At 38.9% G+C, this 27,714-nt stretch overlaps 2 protein-coding genes across 2 annotated transcripts in view; both read right to left on the reverse strand.

The window, feature by feature from the left end:
* Positions 1-56: 56 nt before the first annotated feature.
* Positions 57-5,525, reverse strand: LOC144180917 (fez family zinc finger protein 1-like). Its single transcript, XM_077709074.1, has 4 exons — positions 4,300-5,525; positions 3,073-3,207; positions 2,794-2,926; positions 57-1,776 (listed from the first exon to the last, which is right to left on the reverse strand). The coding sequence occupies exons 1-4, from the start codon at positions 5,068-5,070 to the stop codon at positions 1,505-1,507; spliced, it is 1,311 nt and encodes a 436-aa protein (XP_077565200.1). The 5' UTR covers positions 5,071-5,525; the 3' UTR covers positions 57-1,504.
* Positions 5,526-6,501: 976 nt separating this feature from the next.
* Positions 6,502-27,714, reverse strand: part of LOC144215674 (calcium-dependent secretion activator 2-like) — a 71,414-nt gene continuing 50,201 nt past the window's right edge. Inside the window, exons 19-29 of the mRNA XM_077744754.1 lie at positions 26,863-27,004; positions 26,221-26,325; positions 23,026-23,181; positions 22,798-22,945; positions 22,264-22,278; positions 20,325-20,399; positions 19,599-19,682; positions 19,442-19,474; positions 14,651-14,761; positions 8,704-8,808; positions 6,502-7,480 (exon numbers count right to left, since the gene is read on the reverse strand). Of these exons, the coding sequence (XP_077600880.1) occupies positions 7,310-7,480; positions 8,704-8,808; positions 14,651-14,761; positions 19,442-19,474; positions 19,599-19,682; positions 20,325-20,399; positions 22,264-22,278; positions 22,798-22,945; positions 23,026-23,181; positions 26,221-26,325; positions 26,863-27,004 (1,145 nt within the window). The 3' untranslated portion in view covers positions 6,502-7,309. The remainder of the gene's footprint in view (positions 7,481-8,703; positions 8,809-14,650; positions 14,762-19,441; positions 19,475-19,598; positions 19,683-20,324; positions 20,400-22,263; positions 22,279-22,797; positions 22,946-23,025; positions 23,182-26,220; positions 26,326-26,862; positions 27,005-27,714) is intronic.

Here is a 27,714-nt window from a genome sequence, read left to right on the forward strand (position 1 = left end):
ATCATTGAGAGGGATTAAAACTCATAAGTAATATCCAAACAAAGCGAAATTGGGCATTGGGAATAACAACAACATTTATTTTATTGGCAGTTCAAACAAAAACAGAATCAAAGAGTGCAGGTTGTGCGGGGAGTGGGGGCAATGGGAAGAGGCTGTTCTCATCAGTGAATGCAAGTACTACATAGAAGAAAAACATCTGGAAACTTTAAGTGTGAATGCAGTTTTTCAACAAGCAGCAGCACCAGGAATTTCTTGAATGTGTTCCTTATATGTTTTTGTCCACAACTGGGTCTTGGTGAAGTCAGAAGGCAATGGTGCACTCCATGTCACAGTAGAACCTTTGTGTTCAAGAAACTACAAATACATACAAAGATCCAATTTCAAGCAATCAGGAGGGAGAACTACAATGTTTTTAGACGGATCAATGCAAAAAAAATACTTATGGGGAAATTGATGGAGGTCGAAAGAAGATACGGTCAGGGTAGAGGTAGGGTACATTTGAGAGGTCCTCAAAGCTTTCATCTATGTTCTGTGGCTCTGAGCATATTGTACAATAATTGCATCATTTGAGTTCTAGGAACTAAAAAAAAATACCACAACTAATCCATAGTGACTTGAATCAATGGCAAGTTTGTAGAACCTCAGGTTTCTGGTCTATCAAGGTGGTTAGGAAATAACTAGGAAAAATGTATATGTAGATCTGGAGAGGCATTTCAGGACTGAAACAAGTCATTTTTTGCTGTACATTTGATAAGTCAAGGAATGTTTCTGGTGAGGTGATGTCTAGGTAGTTTGATTGGGAGCTTTTTTTCTATTTTTTTTTAAATATCAGAGACGACAAGTATTGTGAAACCACTAAGGCTCGTGCACTCCTTAAGGCTTGTCAGGAAGTCCAGCCAATGCATCTTTTCATCATCATTTTTTGGGGTGGATCAGTCAAACAGGTCCAAGAATGTCTCCTGACCAAAAAGTCCTGATGCAAAGTAAGGTGTAGGTCATAAATATCGATTAGTTAAAAAAAATAAATCAGCAAGAAGTGAGAAGGGCCAATCCAGGTGCAAATCATTCTTGCCCTATTCAACTAGCAATGTAACATTGAAAATATGATTTTTTTTTCCTGGAATGTCAAGGTTGACAAAAAAGGGGAGCCAAGACAAAAAAAAACAACGCTTTTGGACAAAAGCAGAGAACTCATTTTTAATCATTGTAAAATTATGGCTTAAATGATTAATGGGGTACTTTTTTATATATAGTGACTTTTTTTCTAAAAGGGTGTGTCTTTGAATGTAGAGCTAAAATGATACTAATTAATACTTTCTTATAACTATCACACAATGTCTATATTTTGGAAGATTTTTGTCAAATGCTGGTAAATAATAGAATGATGTTACCTTGATTTTTGTCATTTTTGTTTTGTCAATTCCCAAAAGGCTAAACACAAAAATGTTTGTGCTTTTTTTTGCCAGTTGAAAAGGGCAAGAAGAAGCCTGGATGAATAAAGGCCTTACGGATGCTGCAAACTGATGGGCGGTGGTGTGGCAGTCCGCGAAGGGGCGATGGCAGCGGCGGCGTGGTCGTGAAGCTTCCTGATGTGTTTCTTGAGATCAAAGTTCCGGCAGAATCCTTTGCCGCAAGTGGGACAGGTGAAGGGTTTCTTGTCATTGTGGGTGTGCATGTGGAAGGTGAGGTTGTACACTTGATGGAAGGCTTTGCTGCAGATGGAACACTTGAACTGCTTCTCGCCGCTGTGCGTCAGTTTATGGTTCTTGTAGTTTCCTGCGTAGAATTTGAAAAATGACACAAACTTTAGTCGACCCCAATTCGCCGATTCACACTGTAACAGGCTTTTGTCCCGTTGTTTATACTCTGTCCATCTGTGCTAGCAATTCCAAATGTGTTGCTTTGAAAGCTTAAGAATAATCATCACACGTGGTATTTATGAGACACTGTATCAATCAAAAGGATTGTCTGCTGGATTGCGCATTCCGAAAGGGTGTTGCCTGCACGTATACAATTTAAAAAAGGAAGTCACGTGAGCAGTACAACCTAGGGGTGTGTCTATGGCGGTCTAGTTTTCACCAAGTCTCTAGGTGCAACAAGAGCATTGTCTCTATCGCCTTCATGCATGTCAAGTCTAATGCATGCGTATATAAGCCGTACCCTTCATTCAGTCATCATTTTTTTCAGTTACAAATCCGGCGTATATGCAAGAAAATATGGTAGTCATCACAATCAAATACTGTAGGAGGAATCCTGGCATTTAATGGCACCCAGGTCACCTGGACCAACCTCGAAGAGATTGACTCACTTAAGAAAAGGTGTCCTGGTGCCAAAACTGATAACAAAATCAGGTCAACATCCAATGCCAACATGATCACATCCTTTCCAATACACCGTGTCAGGTACTATTACCCAATCAAATTCAACTGCCTTAAAGCTGAGTCTGGCCCGTGGACTGCTAAGAAAGCTAATCAAGGTCTGAACACTTTTGGATATAACACAACGATGTGTGCTTGGCATAGTTTGAGTCTTAAAAAAAGCCTTGGATTGAAAAAGAATAATTGGTTAGTTTAACGTTGATGCTGAACTGTACAGTAATTTGAGGGGACAATGATTTTTGTTATCTGAAACCATACAGGTTTCGAAAAAAGCATGAATGCTTTATTTAGACTTGGATATTAACACAGAATTGAATAATATTTTTTTCTGTGAATGACACATGAAAATGATAAAGTCTTACTACGACTTAAAGAGTAACTAACATATACATTGCTCTGTGAACTGATTCGTTACCTTTCTGGTGAAATCCTTTCCCGCAGAACTCACACACAAAAGGTTTGTAGCCGGCGTGGATGCGCGTGTGCGTGTTAAGCGTGGAACTGCGATTGAATGCTTTGCCGCATTGGCTGCACTTGTGAGGCTTTTCCTGCAAAACACATGCTTTTTTTACCCAGCATATCCAAATAAAGACAAAACGTGCTGCTTATCCTGTTAGTAATATTACCGAATGCTGTTAAATTTGAATGAAGGAAGAATAAACATTGATTAGTTAAAGTCTTTATTTTTTTTTACCTGAGTGTGTATTATCTTGTGTCTGCAGAGTGTGCTGGCCTGTCTGAAGCCTTTTCCGCAGACTTTGCAGATGAACGGGCGGGCACCCGTGTGCACAGGCATGTGACGAGTCAGGTTGTAATGCGCGTTGAATACCTGGAAACACATCAATGCAATTAAACATCAATTTGTGATCATGGCCAGAAAAGTTATTAGCATTCCAGTTCCTTCTTTTGCATTCAGATTTGGTTCAGCCATTTCAGTTTAACATTTCTACAAAGACATTTATTAAAAATGTCTCCTGAATTATAATCAAGCGTGTATATAATTCAAATTTAAGAATCAATTTGGACATTATTATTTAAGATGACATGTTCCATTCTTCAATCATATACATTGTTTTATTTTTAAAATAACGTTGAAGTCTTTCTTCATATGCAAAAAAAAAACACCCCAGTTTCTTAGACATGCCTAGATAAATAACACGGTTGAAATATTGATAGGATTAAGTTTTAATTAAAGTTTAATTTAATAATCTGTTACAGTTAAAATATGGTTGGTACTGTTTCAGTTGTTTTACTTTTCATTTTAAAACAGCACGAAACTTCATAGAAAAAATAACAGTAACTGTTTTAAAATAAATTTAGGATAAGTTATAGGACTGCAATCATGTGATTTATGTATAAATATGAAAAATCCTTTAGAAATGTTCCCCAAACGTCTAACCCAATGTTTTTCTTTAAATATATTTCAGAAGTAGTTTTATGTCATTGTGAAATGCCATTTTGATACACATTTGTATTAGTACTTAATGTTAACTCTATTGAAATGTCTCTCGAAGCACATTATGAATTCTTAATATACAAAAATGTTATTTTAAAAGGAAATCTACAATTTAAGGTCTTAAAGCACAATTTATTTTTGGGGGTGAATTAAATATCTTTTTTTTGGGAGAGAACCCCAAAAAAATCATTAAGTGTGGCCTTTTCCTAATAAAATACTCCCTGTATATTTTAGGTTTATTATCTTTTATAAAAAATACTCCCTGAAAAAAATTAATCAACACGATTTTGGATTTAAAAGTGAAGCATTTAACATAGTGTAAAATTCGTTATTAATGCATGCATTTATTATAGAGAAAAATGCGAATTAAACGAAGTGAAATCGAATGTCAGAACCTGCTTCACTTTTATTCACACCGTGAACGAGCGTTTAAAAAACCAAAAGAAATAAATGAAAGCCAAGTACTTTTCCGCAGACTTCACAAGTAAACACTTTGGGTTTGCTTCCTCCGAGTCTCGCCGCCGCCGCTGCTGCCGCTGCCGCCACGGCCGCGGAGGAGGAAGAGTTCTTGAGAAGCTTCTCCCCAAAGTCTCGCTCCTTGATCAGGTTTTGCAGTTGGTTCTGCGTCGCTTGGTAGGGCAGCGGGCCCGGTTTATGCCTGCCAGCCAACAGGTAGGAGGCCATCGGGTGCAGGTTGAGGAGCCCGGCCGAAGCAGCGTCCCCGGAAGCGGCTCCACCCCCGCAGTTCAAGTAGCACACGGTGCCTCGGGACGGGAACGACGACTGCGTGACCACACGGGGCCGGAACAGTTTGTAGCGGCCACCGTCAGACTGCTGACGGGCGGCCTCGTTGAGTCCGAACCCGAGGAGCTCGGTCGCCGTCGCCGGTGGCGCATCCCCAGCCGGAATTGAGTCCAGGCCACCGTGCAGGGCGAGCCGGTGCTGGGTGGCCGCGTCCCCGTAGCCGAGCGGAACCAGCGGGATCATGCAGTGCAGCGACGACGGACACACGACGTCAGGTAAGCCGGAAGTTGGTGCCAACGCCGTCGCCGGGCGAAACCATCCGGGCAGGGGGGCCGCTTTGGGTTCGGGCGTCCGTGCCATGATTCTCTCGATAGAAAAGGCCAGCGATTTGGAGTGCGTGGAGGCGGAGGAAGAGGTGGAGGAGACCGGCATGGTGGCCTGGCCCCCGGCGGCCGGGGGCGCGCCCAGCACGCCACGGCGCGCGTCCTGCATGGGACGCCTGAAGGCGGGGAGCCGAGCGTCGTCACTCAGCGGCCCGCCGGGAGGGTCACCATCACCGTCACCGTTACCGTCACCATCACCCGTCCGTCCCGGGGAACCAAGGAGCCCCCCCGCCCCTTCTCGCTGGACCCACCCCTCCCACTCTCTGCGCCCGCTTATTGGCGCTCGATGGCGGCGTGCGGAGAGCCGGGACCCCGCGGTCTCTCGGATCGTTAGGAACGAGTGGAACCCGAGCCGATCGGGTGCAGGCGCTTCGCCTTCCGAACGTTGACGCGCACCGGGAGGAGGAGGAGGAGCAGGAGGAAGAGGAGGATGAAGAGGACGAAGAGGACGAAAAGAGACAGAGGAGGGAGGAAGTGCGTTGCGTCGCGCGGCGGGGCGCGCAATCGAGTGAAGGACCGCTGCTCTCGAGACCCCTTGTGCCTTTGCGTGACGTCAACGGGCCCTCGACTAGGCCGACGCTCGGACCTGCGTGGAGGCAAGAAGCACGTGACTCGACTGGGGAGGCCACTTTAGGGACACATCACGCCCCAACTTTTTTCCACATTCGAACGGTATTACGGCGAGAAACCCAGGCATGTTCATTTATCGTTATTGGATGGTCTTTTGGGGTTCATGGAGCCATTTGAACATCGTCTCTTCAACTAGTGAAATTTAGACACGGTTAGGGATTTTTTTTTAAAAATTGGAATATTGAGCATGCTATCGATTAATGTTTGATAAAGGTAGACGGGTTCGTTGCACATAGCTGCAAATCATATTGTGTTATGGAAATATTTAAAGATATTTAAAATGTGGTGAAATGTAGACTGTGATTTGAGATGGGTTCATTTTCAAATGTGGCTTAGTCTTGGGGGGGCTTTCATCTGATGTTCAATGATAAATGTGCAAGTCACATATTTAAAAAGAATAAAAATAATAATAACAGAACGAAACAGAATTTCTCTGCTTCACAACATCAAACTGTATTATTTCATATCAAATGAAACAAACCTTAAGTGATAAAATAACACCATGTTTCAATATTGACAATCTTAAAAAAATCTTCAGACTTTTTCTCCAAATAATTTTTAGAACGTTTATATTAACATAACGAAATATAGTTGCTTTGGTTTTATCTGACTTGGCAGATGAAACAAATCAAAATATTGTATATATATGTAATTGTATAGAATATATTCATATATATTTTTAATATATATATCAATATATACTCGAAATGTATATTTTTGCATGAGGTTACACGATAAAGTAAAAATCAACATATATATTTTAAATCATTTTAAAAATAATTGCCTCAATTTTTTTACATTCTCGCACAGCACTTTTTAAATTCGAATTGTCTGATATCGCCTTTAATGTGGCTGAGTCCACTTTTCAAATTGGAATCAGTTTTTGTTTAAACATCACATGACTAAGAGCTGCTTTTGAAACATGTTTATTGGACAACACATAAATGCGGATTATCATTTTGAAATATAGAAGCTTTACATACTTTTTCTAGGAGACAAAATCACAAGCAAATGTTGGCACAATTTCAGGAACAATAAAAACATTCCAATATAAGATGAAACCACAACAACTACACTAATCAATACTTTAGTATTTGAATCCTGCACGTAAGTGACTCACAAAGACAAAATGCTCATTCACTGGAGATTTTTGAAATATGAATCATCTTAAACTACACTTACATTTCAAGAACATGTGATGTTAATGGTCTTGTAACTCATTGCCCGCCATTGACAACATGATCAAGACTAAATATTTTTGACGTCAAGTGCAGTCAATTGAAACAATTATCCACAAGAGGGCGTATTCCAGAGTTCATCTTGCAAAAGGCTCCACATTTTTTTCTGTGTTGTGGTCTTGTTGTTTAAGAGGACAATAGGAACTTTGGAAATTCCATCTGAACAATAATATTCCAAAAAAGTGGATGTCTATTTGAGGGAGGAGGTGCCAATTTGTCCAACTGGATGATTTTAATTCATCCCAAACTGTTGTTTGGCTGCTTTTTCCTTCTTCAATAGCAAGCATTGACCACTGACATCATTAAATATTCAAGGCAAAGGCATTTGTTTGTTTTAAATGTGGTGAATTTTTATATCCACTCTATCAAGTAACCACGTCCTTTAGCTTATTAGTAGTTTTGGCTGCAGTATAACAACAATGATGCTACATTTGCTCATTTCCTGGATATTTTAAAGTTATGAAACGGGAATGGCAGTGTTCAATTGTCCTCCTGGTCGCTGTCCCGCATACTAACACCGTCCAGGCCATGTCCTGCTTTAACGGCTAGCGTGGCTTCTTCCACCGTCAAACGGTTGTAGACAGTTTCGTAGCTTTTGTTGTTCAGTGTGACTTCCAGGACACCTTGAAGACGGAAGTCTCGGTAGCTTTTCTGTAGATTTGAAAAAAAAAATAGACAGAATGAGTGGTTGGTTGACTTATTAAGTTTAAGCACTTTGTCTCATGAATAACATTGATTCTATGATTAATATGTGGCATAGCATGAATTAAAAACTAGAAAAAAGACTCCACTTAAAAAGAATTTACTTTACCTTGGAAAAATTATTTTGGTTGAAATATTTCTAGGGCCGTAATGTAATAAGTTAATGGCAATGGTTTTTAGGTTAATAAGATCATAAAATATCTCATAATATTATTTTTTTTCATTGCAAATATTAAAAGATTCACAACTGGAAGAAGACCAGAAATTCAATTTCTCTCATCTGTGATTTTTGAAATCATTACAACAAAGTTGATTCAACATCTTTGTTTCATTACACAAATATATCCTGCAAATTTGAAAATAATCTCTTTATTAATTATTAGTTATTTTGAAAAAGAAAAAACTAAAAACCAACGGCACAAAATACGCAATCTTGGCTTCCAGAGATTTCACGCTTCACATACTGTTTTAGTTTCTGTTAAAATGTTGACCATTTTTTTCCAAGGTTATAGCAGATGTTTTCAGAAGTCTTATTTTTATCAAAAAGAATGATCATGGTCTGTGTTCATGGTGAATACAAAAAAAATGTGAAAATACTTACTGTTGAGAGGCTGAAATCCTGAGTTTTAGGACAATTTATTGTCAAAATATGCCTTCAAATGATGAAATGATAATCATAACAGTTGATTAATTCTACAATAAGCTATTGGATGTAAAGCAATGACAAACTTATATCAAAGTATTACTTGTTAATTGCCCTAATGTTTTGACTGTAAAACACTACTTTTTCCTACTTATTTAAACCCTGCGCTTTTCTTAACGAACTGATTTCTTGTTATCCATCCACGACTCCTTTAATTTACTTAATTCCTCATTTAAAGTAGTTACCAGTTCATTTTGACTTCCACGACTGTAGAATATGATTGTGCCTTCTGCACAAAGAATACATTTTAAAATTGAGATGCATTATATACATCATTAACATGGCTATTAAATAAATTGGCTCCCAAAGTAGACCCCCAAGGGACTCTATGAAGATACTGAGATGTTCCGATGACCATTTCCTCATTTTTACGTATTGTATCCTCCCCCTTAGGTAATTTCTCAGCCACTCACAGGCAAAGAAGGCTGAATGTTTATGTTAAATTGACACAAACTGACATTTTGGATACCTTGACAATCTTTATGAGGGTCTTGAGCTGGAAGAGGTGCAGCTGGAGGTCCAGTCGGTCTGCCAACCACACACATACTGCCTTGATTGAAACGCTGTACCATTGCTGCACATGCACACATAAAACACACACAACATGAGCATGATGGATATGTAACCATTTTTTCCCTCTTTTAAACTGGTAAAGAAAACATGTTATCCAATATATACATTACAAACATTATTTTATAATACATCCTAAATTATGAATTCATTTTAAAGCCAAAAGCTAAAAAGTACCTAAGCCTTAGAGTAAAATTAAAGGAATTTCCCAAGATTAGAGATCCAATTTACTATGTCAGTTTAAGTCATGTCTTCTAATTTTTGCTCTTGGGGATAGGGATGGTAACATTGGTTTATTTATTTATTTCTCTTATTTATTTTGTACTGCAACATGGGATATAGCACTGCATCATTATACCACCATTTCTGCTTTGCCTGTTTGAACATAGAAATAAGGCTTTTGGCTACAATGACATATCCACTAGTAGTTAGTGACTAGTCAATACCCATTGTTTGTCACATTACCACAACTAGTGTCTATGCATTTCAAGGATTCACCTGTAGAAAAAGATGTTTCCTATGAACCCAGAATTCTAATCTCAAAGGAAAATCACAAAAAAAGGAATTACATTTGCTCCACATCAACAGCTGAATGAATATCAGGCCACTAGTCAGTCATTCTTAAAAACAAGGAACAAAGTCGATGACTAAGTCTTTGGCAAGAATTGGAGAGATACATGTTACAGAATGATAACTTTACAAAAGGTACTCGGGTCATTCCAAGACCAGGAAGACGACTTGAGTTTAAAAAGTGTGTTTTTAAAAGGCCCCTGACTAGATTTGAAGATCATTAAAAGGTAATGAAAACTCTCCTAATGAAGACTGAAGATCATTCCAAATAAAGGTTGGAATTTCTAACCCTAACACTTACTCCAGGTTTTCTAGGACCCGTACCACCCAAATCCTCCAAAACAACAAGTTATAAAGGGAACCTTCACCGAGGGATAATTATTAAAGATCAAGAGGGCCTTCCAAGTCCAGAGGGCAAAAAGATTAGCAGTCAAGTCAAGGAGGGAAATTTAAAGGACAAAAAAAATCCAATGTGCATTGTATGTAGTTCAAATGTCATTGTCAGATTTAGAACTAACATGGAAATACAGCAGTTTTCTAACATTATTTTCTTGTGAACTCTAAAGAACAGGTACCTCAGAAGGAGGCGAAAGGTTGAAAACGTCGCCAAGCAGCTATAATAAATCACCCGATAGAACATAGTCTCTTTTTGTGACTGAAACAGCAAGCATCAATTGAAAGTGCTTCAACTTCTTGCATTGCGACGTCGTCAGCGGACGACATGAAAAGATTGCGACGCACCAAAATCATCCGTCAGGTTCACGTCTGCTTTTCTTCTTCATTCCGCCCGTGTGCAAATCTAACATATCTTTTCTCACCTGAAGAGTGCACTGCATTTGCAATGCATTGAGCAAGTGGCTGGTGTGTTTTCCATTCAACATGTCGGAGATTGCCATGACACCATGCTGACCCCAAAAATTCTGACGTGCTTGAAGAGGCTACAGCCGCCCGCACTTCTAATTAACTCTGACTGCAGCGGAAGAAAAACAACCCACAGGTTATTTAACACATTGCACAAAAGCCCAAACATTGGTGAAGTCGCCCATACTTGATTCTCGTCATTGTCGAGGGTCACCTCCCATTTAAACGAAATGTTTAATTATTTGAACAAACTAATCAAGCCGTTTACGGCAGTGAAAGAGAAGAAACAGAGAATGTTATTGCTGTGAATCAAAAGTCTTTAAACTTAACTTTTCACCCACGGAATAGACAAATGACTCTTCATCGTCAAGGCAACCACAATGACGATATGAACATAATGTATGTTTTGTTTCCTACCTCCACAGAAGCAACAGAAAGTCCTTCACTTGAATTTTCTAAGATTTTCTGCAAATACCAAATAGATGAGCAAAACTACAGCTCTGGCACCAAGAACCCAATAAAAAAATCTTAAACTTCATCAAGCACAACTTTCTAACCTTCCATAGAAAGGACCAAAAAAGCTTTGGAGACATAGTCTATGGACAGATAGATTTGCTCGACCAGGCATGGCGAAAAAGTTACAAAGAGCCAAAATGTTGAACTGTTAGAGTCAAAGAGTCACACGGTACATCAGAAGCAGCATTAAAAAATCCAATCTGCAAATTGTTGTTAATGGGCCCTGCTGATTTTGAATGTGCTTTAAAAGACAGAATAACAATAAGAGAAACAAAAAACGGGGCAAAGACCCACAGTAAATATAAAAATACAATAAGAAGCAAAGAGCCGCGAGTTTGTGACCTCAGTTTACGGATCAGGTGAGAGAGGAAGCATTATGATGTCAGAAGTGAGAAAAGGGAGCAACTAGGGGAGAACTTAAAGAAGTGGAGGTCTGCTCAGGAAAAAAAGAGAATGGAGGTGAGCAGGAGTAAAACATAATACATGTAGTATATAAATGAGAAGATCTCTGGGGGAAAAGAGTAGATGTAAAGCAGGTAGAGAACTTCAAGTACATAGGATCAGCAATTCAAGGTAATGGAAAATGTGGAAAGGAAGTGAGAAACTGCATATGGGCAACATCCACAAACTGCAGGAGGGAAGTGTAAGGTGTGTTATGTGATAAGAGAGTGTCAGCGACGATGAAGGGAATGGGTCTACATCAGGGGTGGCCAAGTCTGGTCCTCGAGAGCCCCTATCCAGTCTGTTTTCTATATCTCCCTCCGCTATTACACCCGAATCAAATGATCAATTCATCAACAAGCTGTCCAGAAGCTTCATACCGATACCAATGATTTGATTTAGGTGTGTTGTGGAGGGAGACATGGAAAACAGTCTGGATAGGGGCTCTATAGGACTGGACCTGGCCACCACTGGTCTACAGGATAGTGGTACGGCCAGTCATAATGTATGGCATTGATACAGTAGATGTGAGGAAAAGAAAGGAGGAAGGACAAATAAGTAGCAGAGATGAAGATGGTAAGGTCAGCCTGACAAGTGATCAGGTTGGATAGGATTAAATATGAGTCAATAATAGTGACCGTAAAGCTAAGACGTTTTGGAGACAAGGTCAGGGGGAGCAGACTTCAATGAGTTAGACAAATCCAGTGGAGAAATAGGGAATATATCAGTTAAAAGAGGTCAACCTAGAGACGAACGTACAACATGGATGTAGTAAGGGAGGACAAAAAAGTGGCTGATGTATGGGAGAAAATGGAGCAATTTCTTTGCATGTGGAAAATACTTTCTCAAGTGATTTTATAGGTTATATATTTCCTGAAATTATCCTGTGATACAAAATGTGTTCCTCAAAAAAATCTGATAACATTTGAAAATCATTGCCAACTGATAGTGTGAACTCACCACCCATTATTATAAATAAATAAATTCATTAGATATTTCATTTCTGCAGTGTAGATTAGAAAGATACACACAGATTCGTAAAAAAGGGATGTATACATTTGTGATTCATTAATTTCTTTAAAAAATAATAGGAAAAAGCATGTTTCCCTGCTTTGATTCAATGGAGGATTGCTTCCTAAAATACTAATGTCCGTGCATTTTGTATTTCTTTCTCTAATGTGTGGTTCCATGTAACTATTTCTTCAAGTAAACAGTCTGTAGTCAAAAGTGTGTGTTGTTGTGTCAAAACGCCAACATGTGTCAATGTGTTGAAATTGTATCATTACAATGACACCAGCGGGATAGGGGGGGATTACCTCCCCCCCAGCACATACACACTATTTTTGAGAAGAACAAGCCCCTCCTTCCTGTCTAATCAGAAGCCATTCACTCCCACCTCCGTCCTTCCCACCATCTGCTTTCACTGTCATCTGCTAATTTGCTCAATTAAGGAGCTTCTCCTTATTCTACTAAGACGCCGTTAATGACGTGTGTGTGTGCGTTTGTGTGTTGTCATCTTCATCATCGCCATCACAGAGCTAGCAAGGAGAATTGAAGAGACCGTGATGAACTTGACAGATGAGACATGTGGATGTCTCGTCAACATTTGACTTCCCGCACACAGACGCTCATACACACGCACATCCTAAAACAGAAATGGGAAAACTACGGCCCGCGGGCCACATCCGGCCCGCCAATGTTGTCCAAACAATGTCATTGTTTTATTATTGTAATTTTTTTTCTCCCAAGATGGCGACGTCACGCAGAAGCCAGTGGCAGTAGCTCTGTCCACTCTTCTTTGTTTTTTGTGTTTGACAGCCCTTCTATCTTTTTTTAAATTACATTTTAATATTTCTTGATACATTCCTTTTTACTTTACTTTGAACTTTATACTTTTTACTTTAATGATGGGTGAAGAGTATGTTATTACTTTAGTCTTTTTTTTCTGTTTATGTTTCATATGTACTGTTAACGGATGCACTTTTTTATATGTATCATATCTTGTGCTGACCCGGCCCATTTGTCAATTTTTTAAAGTCAATGTGGCCCCCGTGCTGAAAAGTTCGCCCACCCCTGTCCTAAAACAACATTCAAATAAATTGTGAGTACTGTAATTCAGGACATAAACAGTATGTAAAGCAGATTTAAAAAGGTAAGTAAAGGGAAGTAGAGACAGAGTAAAATACAGAAAAGTTGAGGAATTTTAAGAAAAAAAAATTGAGGTACAGAAGCACACATAAGATAAAATTGGAGAAAAAAAACTCACAAAAGTACAGTGCTTGTCTGTCACAATTTTCTTGTTCATTTTCAGTATTTATTGAAGGCATCTTTTTTGAGTAACCTTGTCTTATTTCTGATTTTGTCATGAGTCACTTGAAAGTCATGTCGAGATTCTTTTGGTCTGCTGGTAGACAAAATTGCTAATTCGGACTATGTAGGAGCAAACTTTGATTAAATAGCCTACAGAGGTCTGGCAACCTGGATGCAGGCACACAAGGGATCTCCTGATTGGCAAATTGACTTTTGGAAATGGGAAAATCTAGGCTTTACCAATGAGAAACGTGATAAAAGTATTTGCAAAAACAGGCTTTTTTATTGTCTATTGAAATATTAGGGCCATTTAATTTATAAATGAATTCCATGTCTTACATACAGCTGCTTTAAAGATAGCTACAAAGAAAGTTAAGGGAAGGTAATTGAAGAAGAAAATCAGAAGCGGAAGTGAATTTGTGCTGAGTTAAGGGTCAAGCAAGAAGGATCTTCTTTATTTGCTCTCCTTCAGCCTATCACACGCCCACTCTTCAAATTGACGACAATGATGAAGATGTGCTTCATTATCTTCATCGCACTTGGACAAAACGGCTGTTTTGTTTAAGGGTGATGGACGGCGAGAGAATGAGCTGAGACGGGTCGAGAGGCCTGCCCGCTCCCTGCCGCCGCCTCCTACCCGGAGCGTGACTGGATGTTAGTGGGGCCCATTAGCTAGGACTCTACAATCACACCCGTGTGCACACTCACACGAATAGCGGCTACAATCCATTCCCCAAGTCGCTTTGTGTTACTAATGCACACCGAGGTCTTGGGCATCATGTCTGACATATCGAGCGCCGAGGCTTGTTGGACAACTCCTCGCTATAATATTTTTGACGTACCGAGCTGCAGGAAGACAAACAAACAGCATGGGACTTGTGTGTATGTCTTTCTATACCAAATTTGTGAGCGTGTGAGTGGTGAATGTAAGTAAGTCGGACTTTATAGGCGTGTTTGACAACCTATTTTCTTTTTTTTGTGTCAAAATCCAAGAAGGGTAAAGAATCAGAATGCAAAAAGCTCAAGAAATGACTGTTTTTGAAACTATTACGCTAAATTCTGAGTAAAGATTTTGTTACTATGAATGACGAAGGGGGATTTTCAAAAGGCCAAAGGGGAAGAAGGAAATTATATATAAAAAGACTCACGTCAAAGACTTTTTCAATGTAGAGTTCATCATTGATGCGCTCACGGAGAATGTCCTGGTTTTGACGGACGAATGTGATGTATGTGTCAGCCAGGTCCATTCCCGATGACTTCTGTACAGATCAAACCAGGGTAACATGAATTAATACATTTGTTCTGAATGTTATTGATCGTAATAAACTACCAATTGTTAAATGACCAAGTCAAGTTTCAATAAAAAAAATAAAAATAAAAATAGTTCTTAAATTCTACTATTAGAAAGCAGATATAAGGCCATTTTCAAGGAAAGTGGTTACTACATACAACAGACCAAATACCTGGCCGACTGTTCAGTTTCAGGCATTGGTGATTAAAATAACCTCTTATGATGCAATTTCATGGCCATCTATAAAAGATTGCCTTTTTAAATTATTATTTTTTTGTTGATATTCCCTTTCTTTCATTCAAATTTCCGGGAGCCATGGCCGAGGTATTTAATCTGGCTATTTCTAACTATTGCGACAATCTGCCTTTTCAATTCCTGGTATGGGTCATTGACAAAGTTCTAGGACCGAGACCAGGTGGATCCTCACTCTGCGAAGTTTATGTTATCCCTGGGTCTGCGCGGGTTTTCTCCAGGTACTCAGGTTTTCTCCCACATTCCAAAAATGCATGGTAGGCTGATTGAACACTGTCAACGTCCCCTAGGTATGAGTGTTAGCGTGAATGGTTGTTTGTCTCTTTGTGCCTTACGATGGGCTGGCCACCAATTCAGGCTGTCTCCCGCCTCTGGCCTGAACTTAGTTGGGATAGGCTCCAGCACCCCCTGTGATCCTTGTCTGCATAATCGTTTTAGAAAAGGAATGAAAAAAGCTCCAAAACCTGACTGACAGATCCTTCTTATTTTTAATCACTGCATGAAACTAGTGGTGGAGCACATTCTTCTTTTTCTTCTTTAACAGACTGCCATTAGTTGGTGTCCCTGATCAAGTGAGTGCCATTTAAAGAACATTAAGATGTACTAAAGACCTGATGCTTTTATGTGTATGTGTGTGTGTGCAGCATACTGACTGACAGTGCCACACTCACTAGTGTTATCTTTATTCACACTCGTTGTCAGGGGAGATTACAAGTCTAATGCTTTTTGTAATTGCTTTGACATCTTTTGCAGTCTGTGTTGCCCTCAGGGGGGTTGACAAGGTGAGGAGGGGATGGGTGATGAGGGAGGGGGGTATCATCGGTATATCACCACCAAGCGTCATGTCAGTTCCTAAACGAGAGAGCCAACACAAGTCAAACACGCAAAGCGTTTAGCTTCACACGGACAAGCCAAAAGGCAAGTTGAAGGATTTCAGGTGGACTTCTTTTGTCAAGAACAACAACACTAAAGTTCTGTTGCTTCTTTAGGTGTGTGTGTGTGTGGCAAACGCACACACACACAGGCACATGCACATACACAAACAAACATGGAGGCTCTAACATGGAGTGACATGCTGCGAGCAGTCATTCAGGCGTTTGTAATTCAGACGGACCAGCAGGCGGGAAAAAGAGGTTAAAGTGGGGTCACATGACCGGAGGGGCATCTGTTGTACTGGTGTCCATGCGGTGGGCAGGGGTTTGAGAGGGGGGGTTTGGTGACACGTCTGCCAGAACAGTCATCGAGAGGACGGAAGAGTTGGAGTATCACCGACACCCGTCAAATTGACGTCTGGTAGTCGTGTTTGAGGTCAATAAATACAAAGATTGCTAACAACTTTTCTTTTCGGTCATCAAGTGTCCTCACTCATCTCAGCAGAGTATGTCAACTCTTATGAACACAAACTACAAAGACAACCTAACTGGAAGGAGGACAATATTTCTCAGGCGAATTGTATAGATCAAAGATATATTTGGTGTAGACTGGAGACGAACAAGACAAGGGATCATAGCTTTGTGCCTTCAATTGTCAAATTGTCAAAAATAAAGACATCACTTTCTCAGAAGAAACCATGTTTTTACAAAAACAGCTGCACAGTACAGTGGTACCTCTACTTACAAAAGCTTCAACATATGAAATGTTCAGGTTACGGAACTCTTTGATATGCAAATTACTTTTCCAGTCTACGAAAACAAGACAAATCAATTACAAAGCTAGTGGATACAAAGAACATTCCAATTCCTCAGCCACTGGGTATTCTAAACAAATATGCAAGACATGTCATTTGCTTCTTTTAATGGTAGAAGCAAAAAAAAGCCCTATTCCGAGCAACTCCCATATTATAAAGTATCTGCCTCTCACACTAAAAGACAGCCAAAGCCTCTTGAACTGAATTTGGCATTTTTTTGTAATCTTGTTCTTTAGGGCAAAGACTACAGATTTAGATTTCATCTCCTGCTCTGTCCTTGGGGTTAGATCTTAAATCTGATCCAGACCATTTTTGACTAAAAACGATGGCCTCAGATATATAAACCTGCCAACCTCGCCCAATTTCTCCCCTTATTAATGATTGCAATTCCCCTCTTAAGTGATAAAGACCGTAAAAATGCAATGCGGCACATATTAACATACATAGGGCGCACTTAAAAGTCTAAAATTTTCTCCAAAGTGGACTGGGTGCCCAATCAGTATGCACTAAAGTCAAGATTCTGTAGATGACGATGTATGATTCCGTACAAAAGTTGTTATACTGGAAAACCTATAAGTTGATAGATCTGATTAGATCTATTACACATTTTTGTTTCACTTTTTGTTTTCTATCTTTAAATAGGTCCACTAGTGTAAAACCAAATTACAGCACTATTTACAAAAAAACATGATAGACTTAATCTGAGGAATATTTTTGAATTAGAATGTTTGTTCTGATTTGTTTTGATTCCAGTCCATTCAGAGCTGAGGTTTTCTATAGGAATGACAACTTTGATTTATCTACTTTGATCACAGTTTAAATGCTTCAAAAAAATATCCACAAATGCTAAAGAAATATTAGTATGACTGGAATGACGTGTCTAACAGAAACATTCGTGAGAAACTTAATTAAAATGCTTCAGATGTCAACATTAGAACAAAAAACATAACACTTAGGCATGCACACTTTAACACACTTTTTAAATAAGTAGACACCATCGCACGATATACGGCAATCAAGTGTGTCATGTGAGACGTTAAATCCCAGTCTTGGTTGTAAACCCCCCACCAAGGCGGGGTGTCAATCCCCAATCCCCACCCTTAGGCTCTTGTCTCAGGGTGACAAGGTGACAAAGATGTGTGACAGGTACGTAATGTGGGCACAGTTCCAGCCTTCATGAACTTGTTCATAGACATAAGTACAGTATCTATATGTACACACATTAACAGTTGTGAGTTGGAAAAAGTTCACAATCAGTACTTAACATATGCATATGTTTCCAGCTGATTTTTAGAGCTTTATCTTATAATGCCAGTAATTTTAGAACATCTAACATCAACTTGCTTTAAGTACCAAACTCTACACAAGACCCGTAGTAATTAGTTATTCTTTCAAACTAATTTCTAACTAAGTCTAATGTAAATACAAAATCTGCACTAATGCCAACCATGCTTTGTATTTCTATATTCCTTTGACTAAAATAATCACATTAAATGTGAACAAAATGGCGTATTAAAATGAAGTTCATGGATCAAATTAAATAGAGGAAAGACTGTAATTTTGGCAAATATTTGTACTTCTGCCCAAAGAATCAATATCATATCGTGTCATCATGACATTTATGATTTATGCCGCAAAGTAGAACATTGGTCTGGTCACTCTTACAAGAAAAAGCGGAAAAAGGCAGTACAACAAATAGCAATGTTAGGAAGTCTGTTCGAAAACGTCATCAACAGTCGTCACCCAGTTGGTTGATAGGGTTCAAATTCATACAACTTGCCAAATATATACAGTGTACCATATATATGCTGGCTGTCAAATCCTTCATTAGAGTGTCAGGTGTAAAATTATACTTTTGTTGGGGCCTTCCACTATTCCTGTTCACACTGCTTCTGTTTTAGCTCTGATTACTTCAGTGGAGACTTAGTCAGCCATTTTGTGCTGTTTCCAGACAAACTGAACCACGACAAAAGGTGGGAAAACTGTCTTTTCAAGGCAATGGGAAAAAGGTCTTTTAAACACGGCTGCTGCACTGCACCTGCAACCATTCACGGTGTCCCGTGGCTACTTCCCGGCAGCTGAGCCGCCTCGGGTTGCCGGCGCACAAAAGAGTGGGCCGGGGTTGAAGACGAGGTGCGGGTTACATTATAATTTAACAGGAAGTCTGCGCGGGAACCCGAGAACAAAATGGAGGTTGGTGTGGGGTTTGTGGTGGCGGGATGGGGGATTAAGGATGGTTATGGCAGCTCTTTCACATTCTGTCAGATGGTTAATCATACACTACTCACCTGGGTGTCGACAGAGATGAACAAATGGATTACAGCAGATGTCATGCAAAGAGGCTCATCGCGTGCTTTAATCTACTCTTTCCATTTTAAACCAACAAAGAATTAAGTATCATCTTCAACTCTCTTCAAGCCTTTTCAATGTAAAGATGGAACTTGCAGCCAAACAATGAATTTATTCGCCGACTAACATTTGACTTTTTTGGGTCATTTTCTTTATCTGTTGTTATTTTATTGTATTTTTTAACATGTAACTTTGTTCAATGACACCCCCTCCACAAACACCACTTATATAATATAGTACAATGGGTGGGCCAAATGGGATCCCTAGGCTGTACTTTGTCGGGATCTGCTTTAAATGATAAACACTCACGGATAGAAAAATAGATTTAAAAAAAAAAAAGTGGAAAAAAAAGCTACTTACGGGAACTTCCACATATTTGGCAGCTGCCTTCACCTTCACAGGAGAAAGAACAGGACGAGGAAGAAGAGGAGGAGAAAGAATATACAGTTAAATGAGTATAAAATATTTCATTTTATAAAAAAAATATTTAAAAAAATCAAAGCTGGCGTGTGTTAACCGTGAAAGAGAGGATGGATGACAAGAACGTTCCTTCGTCGTATCTTGACAGCTTTGAAAGAACCGAGTCCAACACTGCACACAACTGGAGAACACACCAAATTAGTACATAATATCAGTTATTTTCCATGTTAAACATATTAGAATTGGTGAAAAGGGTAATTAAAGCATGAAAAGTAAAAAATATGCATGGGTATGCAAAGGCTTGGGGAATTGTTATCACACAAAATAACACAATATAAGCAATAGGAAGATATGTTCAACATAACGTGACATAAAAAAAGGATAATTCTTTTGCATATTTTATACAATTTAATGTGATTCTCTCATTTTGAAAATATGTAATAAATTGAATAACACTTGTCACATTATATTTTAATATAATTGCCCATTTTTTTGAATAGGTAATATATGAATACAACATTAAAAATAGAATGTAGTTCATGTAATTACCCCAAATTTATTAGATTACATTTGAAAGGGTATGATTTACAAAAAAAGTAACCTTATTAAATAAATAGCTAGGTTTAAATCCATGTAAACGGGAGAAGAAATTAGAGACTAACTCATTCAGGAAGGAAATTCACATCATTCCATTAATTGGAGAAAAAAAAAAACTTATTGTATTCTGAAGTTACAAAACCAAGTTTCACTGAAGTGTAAAAATCCTAAAAACCAATAGAAATGTTGAAATGTTTCCAATAAAAATACAGAGCGTTGCTGTCACCTTTGACACGAGTGCAGAAATCATGTCCTTGAAGGCTTCGTCAATAAGCACGTCAATTTTAGAGTGGTAGTGTTGCTGCAACAAAGAGGGAACAGATTTAATTCAATAGGAAAGCCTAAAAAACACATCAGAATCCCATTCTTATATGCTTGTGTTATTTACTGTTCTCTTGCTAATTAGAAGATTAGTGCTTCAAAACATTTTCTGAACTCCGAAATATAAAAGAAAATCCGATTAAGTGGGGATATGACATTAAATATTGCGGTCCTGGATCAGATTTCTAACCCGACTATAACCCACACCACCTAAATTACACAAAATATATAACAAAAAGACATGAAAAAATAGAACACAAGTAATTTCACCTGATTATTACTTTGTTGCTAATCTGAGGAAACTATTTATAGTATCTTAACAACATTGATTGCCACCTGCTCGTGTAAAATTGTTGACCAATTATTCAAATTAGCTTAGTTACATTGTTCTCTTGGAAGAGAACAATTAGACAAAGCCAGTCAGCTATAACTAGAATTTTATTGATTCATGGCTCAACTACACTGACAATGCTTTTGAAACCTTTTACCGATTTATTTAGTCCAATATACATAACATTTATATTTCTCTTTCTAGGGTGTAGTTGACATATCTACAAAATAAAATATGCTTCTATATATACACACACAAGGGAGTTTTCAATGAATCCCTCAAGTGAGAGTCAACTATAAAATGCACCATTTAAAAAACCCAATTTGTGCTATAATTAGGGAGCTTTCAATTAATGGTTTCAACCCGAGAGTCATCTATATCGTACACTCCCAAAATATCCCTGGGTTTTTGAATGACACTGTGGAATGTGAAGGCTACGTTCTTTTTGTATACAGAACACAATTAGCGCAGCCTTGCCTGGTCGTTCAGGCGCCATCAGGGAGCAAAGTTGCGCAGCAGATTCAATTAATCTGCCATTTCATGTCCACTTTGGCACCCCCCAAGACACCTTTTCTCTGGTGGAATAAGGGGGTGAGGGGGACCCCTGCTGAATGGTTTCACAATGGCCTTTCAGACTCTCCATAAAGAGAACCCAAATTAGAAAATGTCAATTAACAAAGCGTGAAGATCGCTGACAAATTGCAGGTTCGATGAGTCTGCCATTTCTAGCTCCTTTTATTATTGTTTTTTTTAACGGTGCCATCCCCCAGCAATCAAATATAAAATGTCCTTGTCCACACAGAGCCTCTTAGAGGTTGGCACCAATTCTATTTACTTATTAGGGTTATTTTACAGGGCTTTGAAAACAAACAACAAATTATAGGTATGGGGCAAGAAATTGTAATGTATACTGCAACAAAGAGTGTGGTTCAATCTCTTATTACTATTGATATGTTGTCAAATTTGTGCACTGGGTCAACAAATTAAGAATGTTTCACTTTTCTAAAAAGAAGAAATAATCTATAATACAACACCTCACTCCCTTCTAAAAAAGCCAATCGTCCATAGAGTGATTGTGACATTTTTGGATTATAAATTGTAGTTTCCATAGTTGGATTCATCAACAATATCTCATCATCTTATTTTCTGAACCAATTTATACACATTCGGCTTGCAGGGGGTGCTGGAGCCTACCAGCATACCAGCTGAGCCGATCACGGGGCACAAGGCGAGAGACAACTATGCACACTCATACCAAAACCTCAGGGCAATTTAGAGTGTCCAATCTGCCTACCATGTATGTTTTTGGAAAGTGGGAGGAAACTGGAGTACCCAGAGGAAACCCACACTGGCCTGGGAGAACATGGAAACTTGACACACGTGGACACATGGATTTGAACCCAGGACCCTAGAGCTGTGAGGCCGACACGCTAACCACCCGCCCCAATGGGCCGCCTCATCAACAATATATAATCTTTGAAAATAATTTGCAGGTTGAAAAAAGGACACTTACCCATTGTTTGTCCGTCTAGGAGTCCGACCATGACATTTGGACAGACAAATGAGGACACAACATAAGGTAACAAACTGGTTAAACATGAAATTAAGGTCATATAAACATTTTTGGCACATTTTGAACATTCCTAAGTTAAAATAAAAATAAGTAATATAATAAAGAAATATATTTGAAAAAGAAACATTTAAAAGGTACTGGAAAAGGCATTTAGCATATAGCAAGCCCAGAGTGCTTTCTGGACAGCTGTGACAAAGACATTATCATCTTATGCTTGGAGCAAGATTATAGTTTAAGGAAAAAAAAACAGTGGAGGAACAAAATCTAATAAGGATGCACTGTATGTGAAATAATGACAATTGGTACTATTTTTAGGCATGCGTGGGGTGGGGGGGGGGGGGGGGGGTACAAGACGTTTTCTTTTCCTGGTGGAGGCGTACCAAAAAAAAGTGAGAAGCGCTAATTTTAATCCAATCGTTAGAACCATGTTACAGTTGCAGTGAGAGTTTGCTCGATTAGGCGTGTATTGCATACCTCCTGCCCAGTGTCCAGCACACAGAGTTTGGAGCACTGCCTCTTGGCATCCATGAGGATGTTCAACATTGTGCACACGCACATAGACACGCGGAAGTCTGTTGATTTGTTGGATTTCTGCATCTTGGCATCGAATGCACATTTGGTCCTGCGAGGGGGAGAAAAACATTGATTGGAAGAATTGTAAATTTGTTGTTCTGAGGTTTACTCAGCAGGTGGGTGGGCGACCTCTTAACACAAGCCTCCATCATGTCACTGGCCATCAGCTTAAGCCTCTGCTCCAGGTGCCTGGCAAACTCAGCCTCAGGCCATTTCAGGTCAAACACAAACATCTGAAGTGCACTGAGCTTCCAGAAAAGATCTTCAGATGTGGCTGAACCGTTCCTGTCATGAAAAGAATGTAAAAAATTAAAAAAAAAAACGTTTTTACGTCACAGTGTACATGGTGTTGACACTCAACATATGTGCAAGAACAATAAGAACAACAGCAAGACTGAAATGCATGTCTATCTGCTTGAGGTTGTGTTGCATTCAAGGACAGATGGACATCTTGTCACCTCCACTACACGCAGGTGACAACAAGGCGTGCAAGTGTACAGCAGCTGGCTAGGACGGCAGCCACGAGAGGCTGAAGAGGATAATGAGGGTGGAGAGAGGGATTTAGGCAGGGGGGGACTTACGTGGGTTAAAATAAATGCCCCTCACTTTTCTCACTTGGCCTTTAAAAGACAATCACCCCAACAAGTGGCGGCGGCAGCTAGGGGCTTTGGACTATCCCCCTTATGTCTAATTAGTGGGGCTCTCCACTAAAGCACCGCCAAACCTCCCTCCACAGGGATCAGGCAGATCCCACTCACCCGTCTGTGCTCGCTAATGAAGTACTAGTTTGCTTTTCTTTTTCACCTCTATACTGTTTTTACAGAGCTCCGAGTGTGGTCCGAGTTTTTTATTTCCCACTACAAATAGAGCCCCAATGGACCTCACTACCATAACGCCACCAACATCGTTGCCAATGGAGTTCTTGTTCAAGTGAGCAGGGAGTTAGCATCTTAGTCGTGCGGTAACCATGGTAACCAGATGGAGTTCCATCCCTGAGTCCTTGTTGAAAATCCCTCAGGGAATAAAGTGTGTGTCACTTCCTCATGTCTTTGATTAATTGTACAAGTTTTTTTGCTCGATTGGTCAGACAGCGTATCAAAATGCCAACAACAAGAATTGGAAGCCCATCTCAGCTAACTATGGAGACCAGGAGGTGGGGCACCATGAATTGATGGCCAGCAAATTGAAGGCCACAATGAGACAGACATCTATTCAAGCTCACACATACCTAGGGGCAATTTAGAGTGTTCAACTAGCCTACCATCCAAGTTTTGGGGATGTGGGAGGAAACCAAAGTACCCGGGGAAAACCCACGCAAGCCTGAGAAAAGGACGAGACAGAGGGTACACAAAAAAAAAATGGATGATGGGTAGGTGTGTGAGGGGGTGATTGGATAACGCCCACATCCACAATGCATAGGCTGTCACTGTCTTTTTTAAAATGTTTTTTGTGTAAACATAATTGTTGAGTGAGGTTTATTATCGAATTTTTAATTTGCAGGAAATCTAAATTCATTCACTGGTCCAAAACATATCTTAATCATCCAAGCAGACAGTAGTACGAGCATCCCAAAAGAGAGAAGAGAGGTTTTCATCGATATCTGAAGTCAACTTTACCGGATCATCAATTGAAGACACATAGTGCAGTTCAATGGTATTACCGTAGTACTTCAACAAGTCGAGAACATTTGGTGAAAAACTAAAAAGAATCCACCATTGACATGTTGACACTTATAGTTTCAAAAGCTACTTTTTTGTCTGTTATACAGCACACAAAATGATGAAATAAAGCCAAAAAAATGAAATAGCAACTAAGGGCTATTAGCTATTGTCAAAAGCACAATGGTTCTCTTTCCTGCCGGCCTTGCTGTGAATTAAACGCGTTTATGGCTTTTAATGGCTTCTACTTTTAATGTGTTTAAATAAAAATGTCCTTCAAATGTCTTGAAGCTCCAAAGTTTACTTTTTTCTGCTCATGTGATGACCTCAAATATTTTGCTCATCCACACTTTAGAAAAATAGCGATGAAAAAAAATTCAATTGACTTTTAGCAACAGATAACACTCTAAATAATGATACAAATCAATCTGATTTACGAACAATGGTAAAACCAACAATTTAAGGAATAGATTAATCCCTCCTTGACTACTTATATTATTTTGCAGATCACCCTTGTGCTAAATTAAACCTTTGACAAAAGTACCATATCTAAATAGATCCAATGCATTTTAAGTAGCATCTTAAAGGCTTATAATTATTCATTCGCCCACCTGGGATGGAACCCTTGACTCCAGAACTGTGGGGCTTTTAACTAGTATTTAACTGCGCTTTTATGGTTATACAAACGCATACAGTACACTGAGAGGGAGGCTGAGTAATGTATAAAATAACAATGTACAGAGTACTGATTTGTGTATTTCTCGGAATGGACTGTGAGTTTACAAAAAAGTTAACAGTTACTCGAACACGGGTAAAACAGCTCACTTGTAGACGGCGATATAAGTCATAGAGTGAGAACAGGGTCCATACACCCAGTGCATGATCTTGCCCCTAAAACTTGAGCTGCTGCCAGTATATACTTTATCCACTGCACTTGAGCGACCAGTAAATTTCCATATTCTTTAAAATGTGTTACTGACAAGTGAGTGATGAATGTCCACTCTTCCTGGAGCTGATTTGCATTGGACATTATAGGAGTGAATGGTGGCAAGGATTTTTCTCTCATACGGAATTATTTATTAGTTCCAATATTAGCCAATGAGTACTTCTTCACAAATACTCTGAGGTGTGAGTACGTTCCAGAATTTAGTTTGTGTCTAAAAGCAATTACTCGGGTCGGTTGACTCAGACATTTACCATCCGGAACTTTCCCGGTTAGTAGAGAGGGCCAATTTAAATATCATTAGAGTCCTAATTGACAGTGGCTTAACACCAGAAATGGAGAAGAGTCAAGGCAAAATTGTGTAAAAAACTATAAAAATATCTGCTATATAACAGGGATGACACACTTAAATGGGAATAAGTCTCGAACCAAAAATACATAGAACCAAGTTCCATTAATGGAACCATACATAAAGCCTGACATTAAACTGAGCCTTTCACGGGAGAAACAAAATAAACATCTGTGTAAAACATAAATAAACTTATAAATAGAAAGCATAATAACAAGTACAGCATGCAGAATGCTGAGAATGAAATGATTTCTTAAATGAAACATTGCGCCAAACAAAGAAGAATGGACCAAAAAGAACCAATCAAAGCAGAGAAGATACTGAGCATATATAGACTTAAAATCGGATGTGACGCCCCCTGACGACATACATACGTGTTGTGGCAAAGAGGTGCCATCCAGGTTGGCGTTGAGAAACTTGGCATAGTTGGTAGCGAAAGGGGCAGATTGGGCACTTTGGGAAGATTGGTAGTCAGATTCCTGACATCCCCAAAGAGAAGAAGACAGGAGTAAAGAAAGAAAAGAAAGTAGAAGTAGAAGAAGACAAAACAAAGTCCAGAAAGTAAGTGTGCAGGAAGCAACAATGTTTTGGTTTTGTGTAAGACAGTTATTGTCTGAATAACACTTAAGTCCTTATATGATTTGATTATGAAAGAAGCAGAACACACTTGCTCAAACTCTACATGCCAGTGAGGGTTAATTAACTGAAAGGAACTGAATTTCCTGTAAAAATGCTTTTGAGATTGATAAAAAAAGACTAAAAATGGCAGTAAAACATAGAAGAAATTAAGTGCTCCCTTAAACACAAAGTGATGCAACAACACCATCTTTTCCTTACAATGTTTTCCAAACCTGAATTTCACAAATATGACGCAACAAATACAATAGAAGGTCAACTGTTTTAAAAATGAATACTAATGTTAACGTCAGTGAATGAGCAAACAGTAGTTTTAAAAATAGAAGGAAAATAAAAATGTAAGACCTGTCAAATTTCCAAATAAGGTGTAGGCTTCTTACTTGACGGACTGCCAGCTCTCCTGTTCGAATCCACGGTGGATGGACTGAGCGATAGACGACTCCATCAGGTCTATGTAACGCACCACCAGTGGGACAAAAAGATCCTGAAGGTGCTTGTGGAAAGGTCCGTTGTACAGATGGGCTGTGGACACAACAGGAGGCATCAAGTCTTGTCAAGGCATCAAATCAAGCAACTAAATACACTTTTGGGCACTCTTAGCTAATAATGACATGACAAAACAAGATCATGAAATCCCAAATTTGCTGGTATTCAGATTCAAAAATTGAGGAAAAGTTTAAACACTGCGATATCCATATATATTCCGCTTGCCCTAAACCTAATAAATAGTCCAAATCTGGTACGACTCATCAAGTCTGCAAGCTCCTCTAGAAATAGTTTATTCTTTTTTTTTTTTAAACCATTTTATATATGTATATTTTAATACTGTATGTCACACTATATAAATCCAGGCAAACTACAGTATGTAAAAAAATAGAGATGAATTCATAGCTAATGAGAGTGATCAAAGAATAGTTATTAATCAAATTAATGCAGTGTATGCTTTGTGAAAGATTAAGGATAGCTGATGTATCAATACAATGAAATATAAACAAGTATTTTTTATTTTAAATACATTGTCTTGATTGAAAAATGTTTGGATTAAAAATCCGTACAACAGAAATTATCATAAACATTAATAGCACCAAAATTTCTATAATAATTTTACCGGCACTTCCAAAAAAATTGTATTAGATGTAGTAATAATAATTGGAATGCATTTAGTTATCGTAAGAGATCATATAATAACCTCTAATGTTAGGTCCTTTTGTGTTTAAACATTTTCTATCATT

This window comes from Stigmatopora nigra, chromosome 22 (genome assembly GCF_051989575.1).
Source record: "Stigmatopora nigra isolate UIUO_SnigA chromosome 22, RoL_Snig_1.1, whole genome shotgun sequence".
In the NCBI taxonomy this organism is placed as follows: Eukaryota; Metazoa; Chordata; class Actinopteri; order Syngnathiformes; family Syngnathidae; genus Stigmatopora; species Stigmatopora nigra.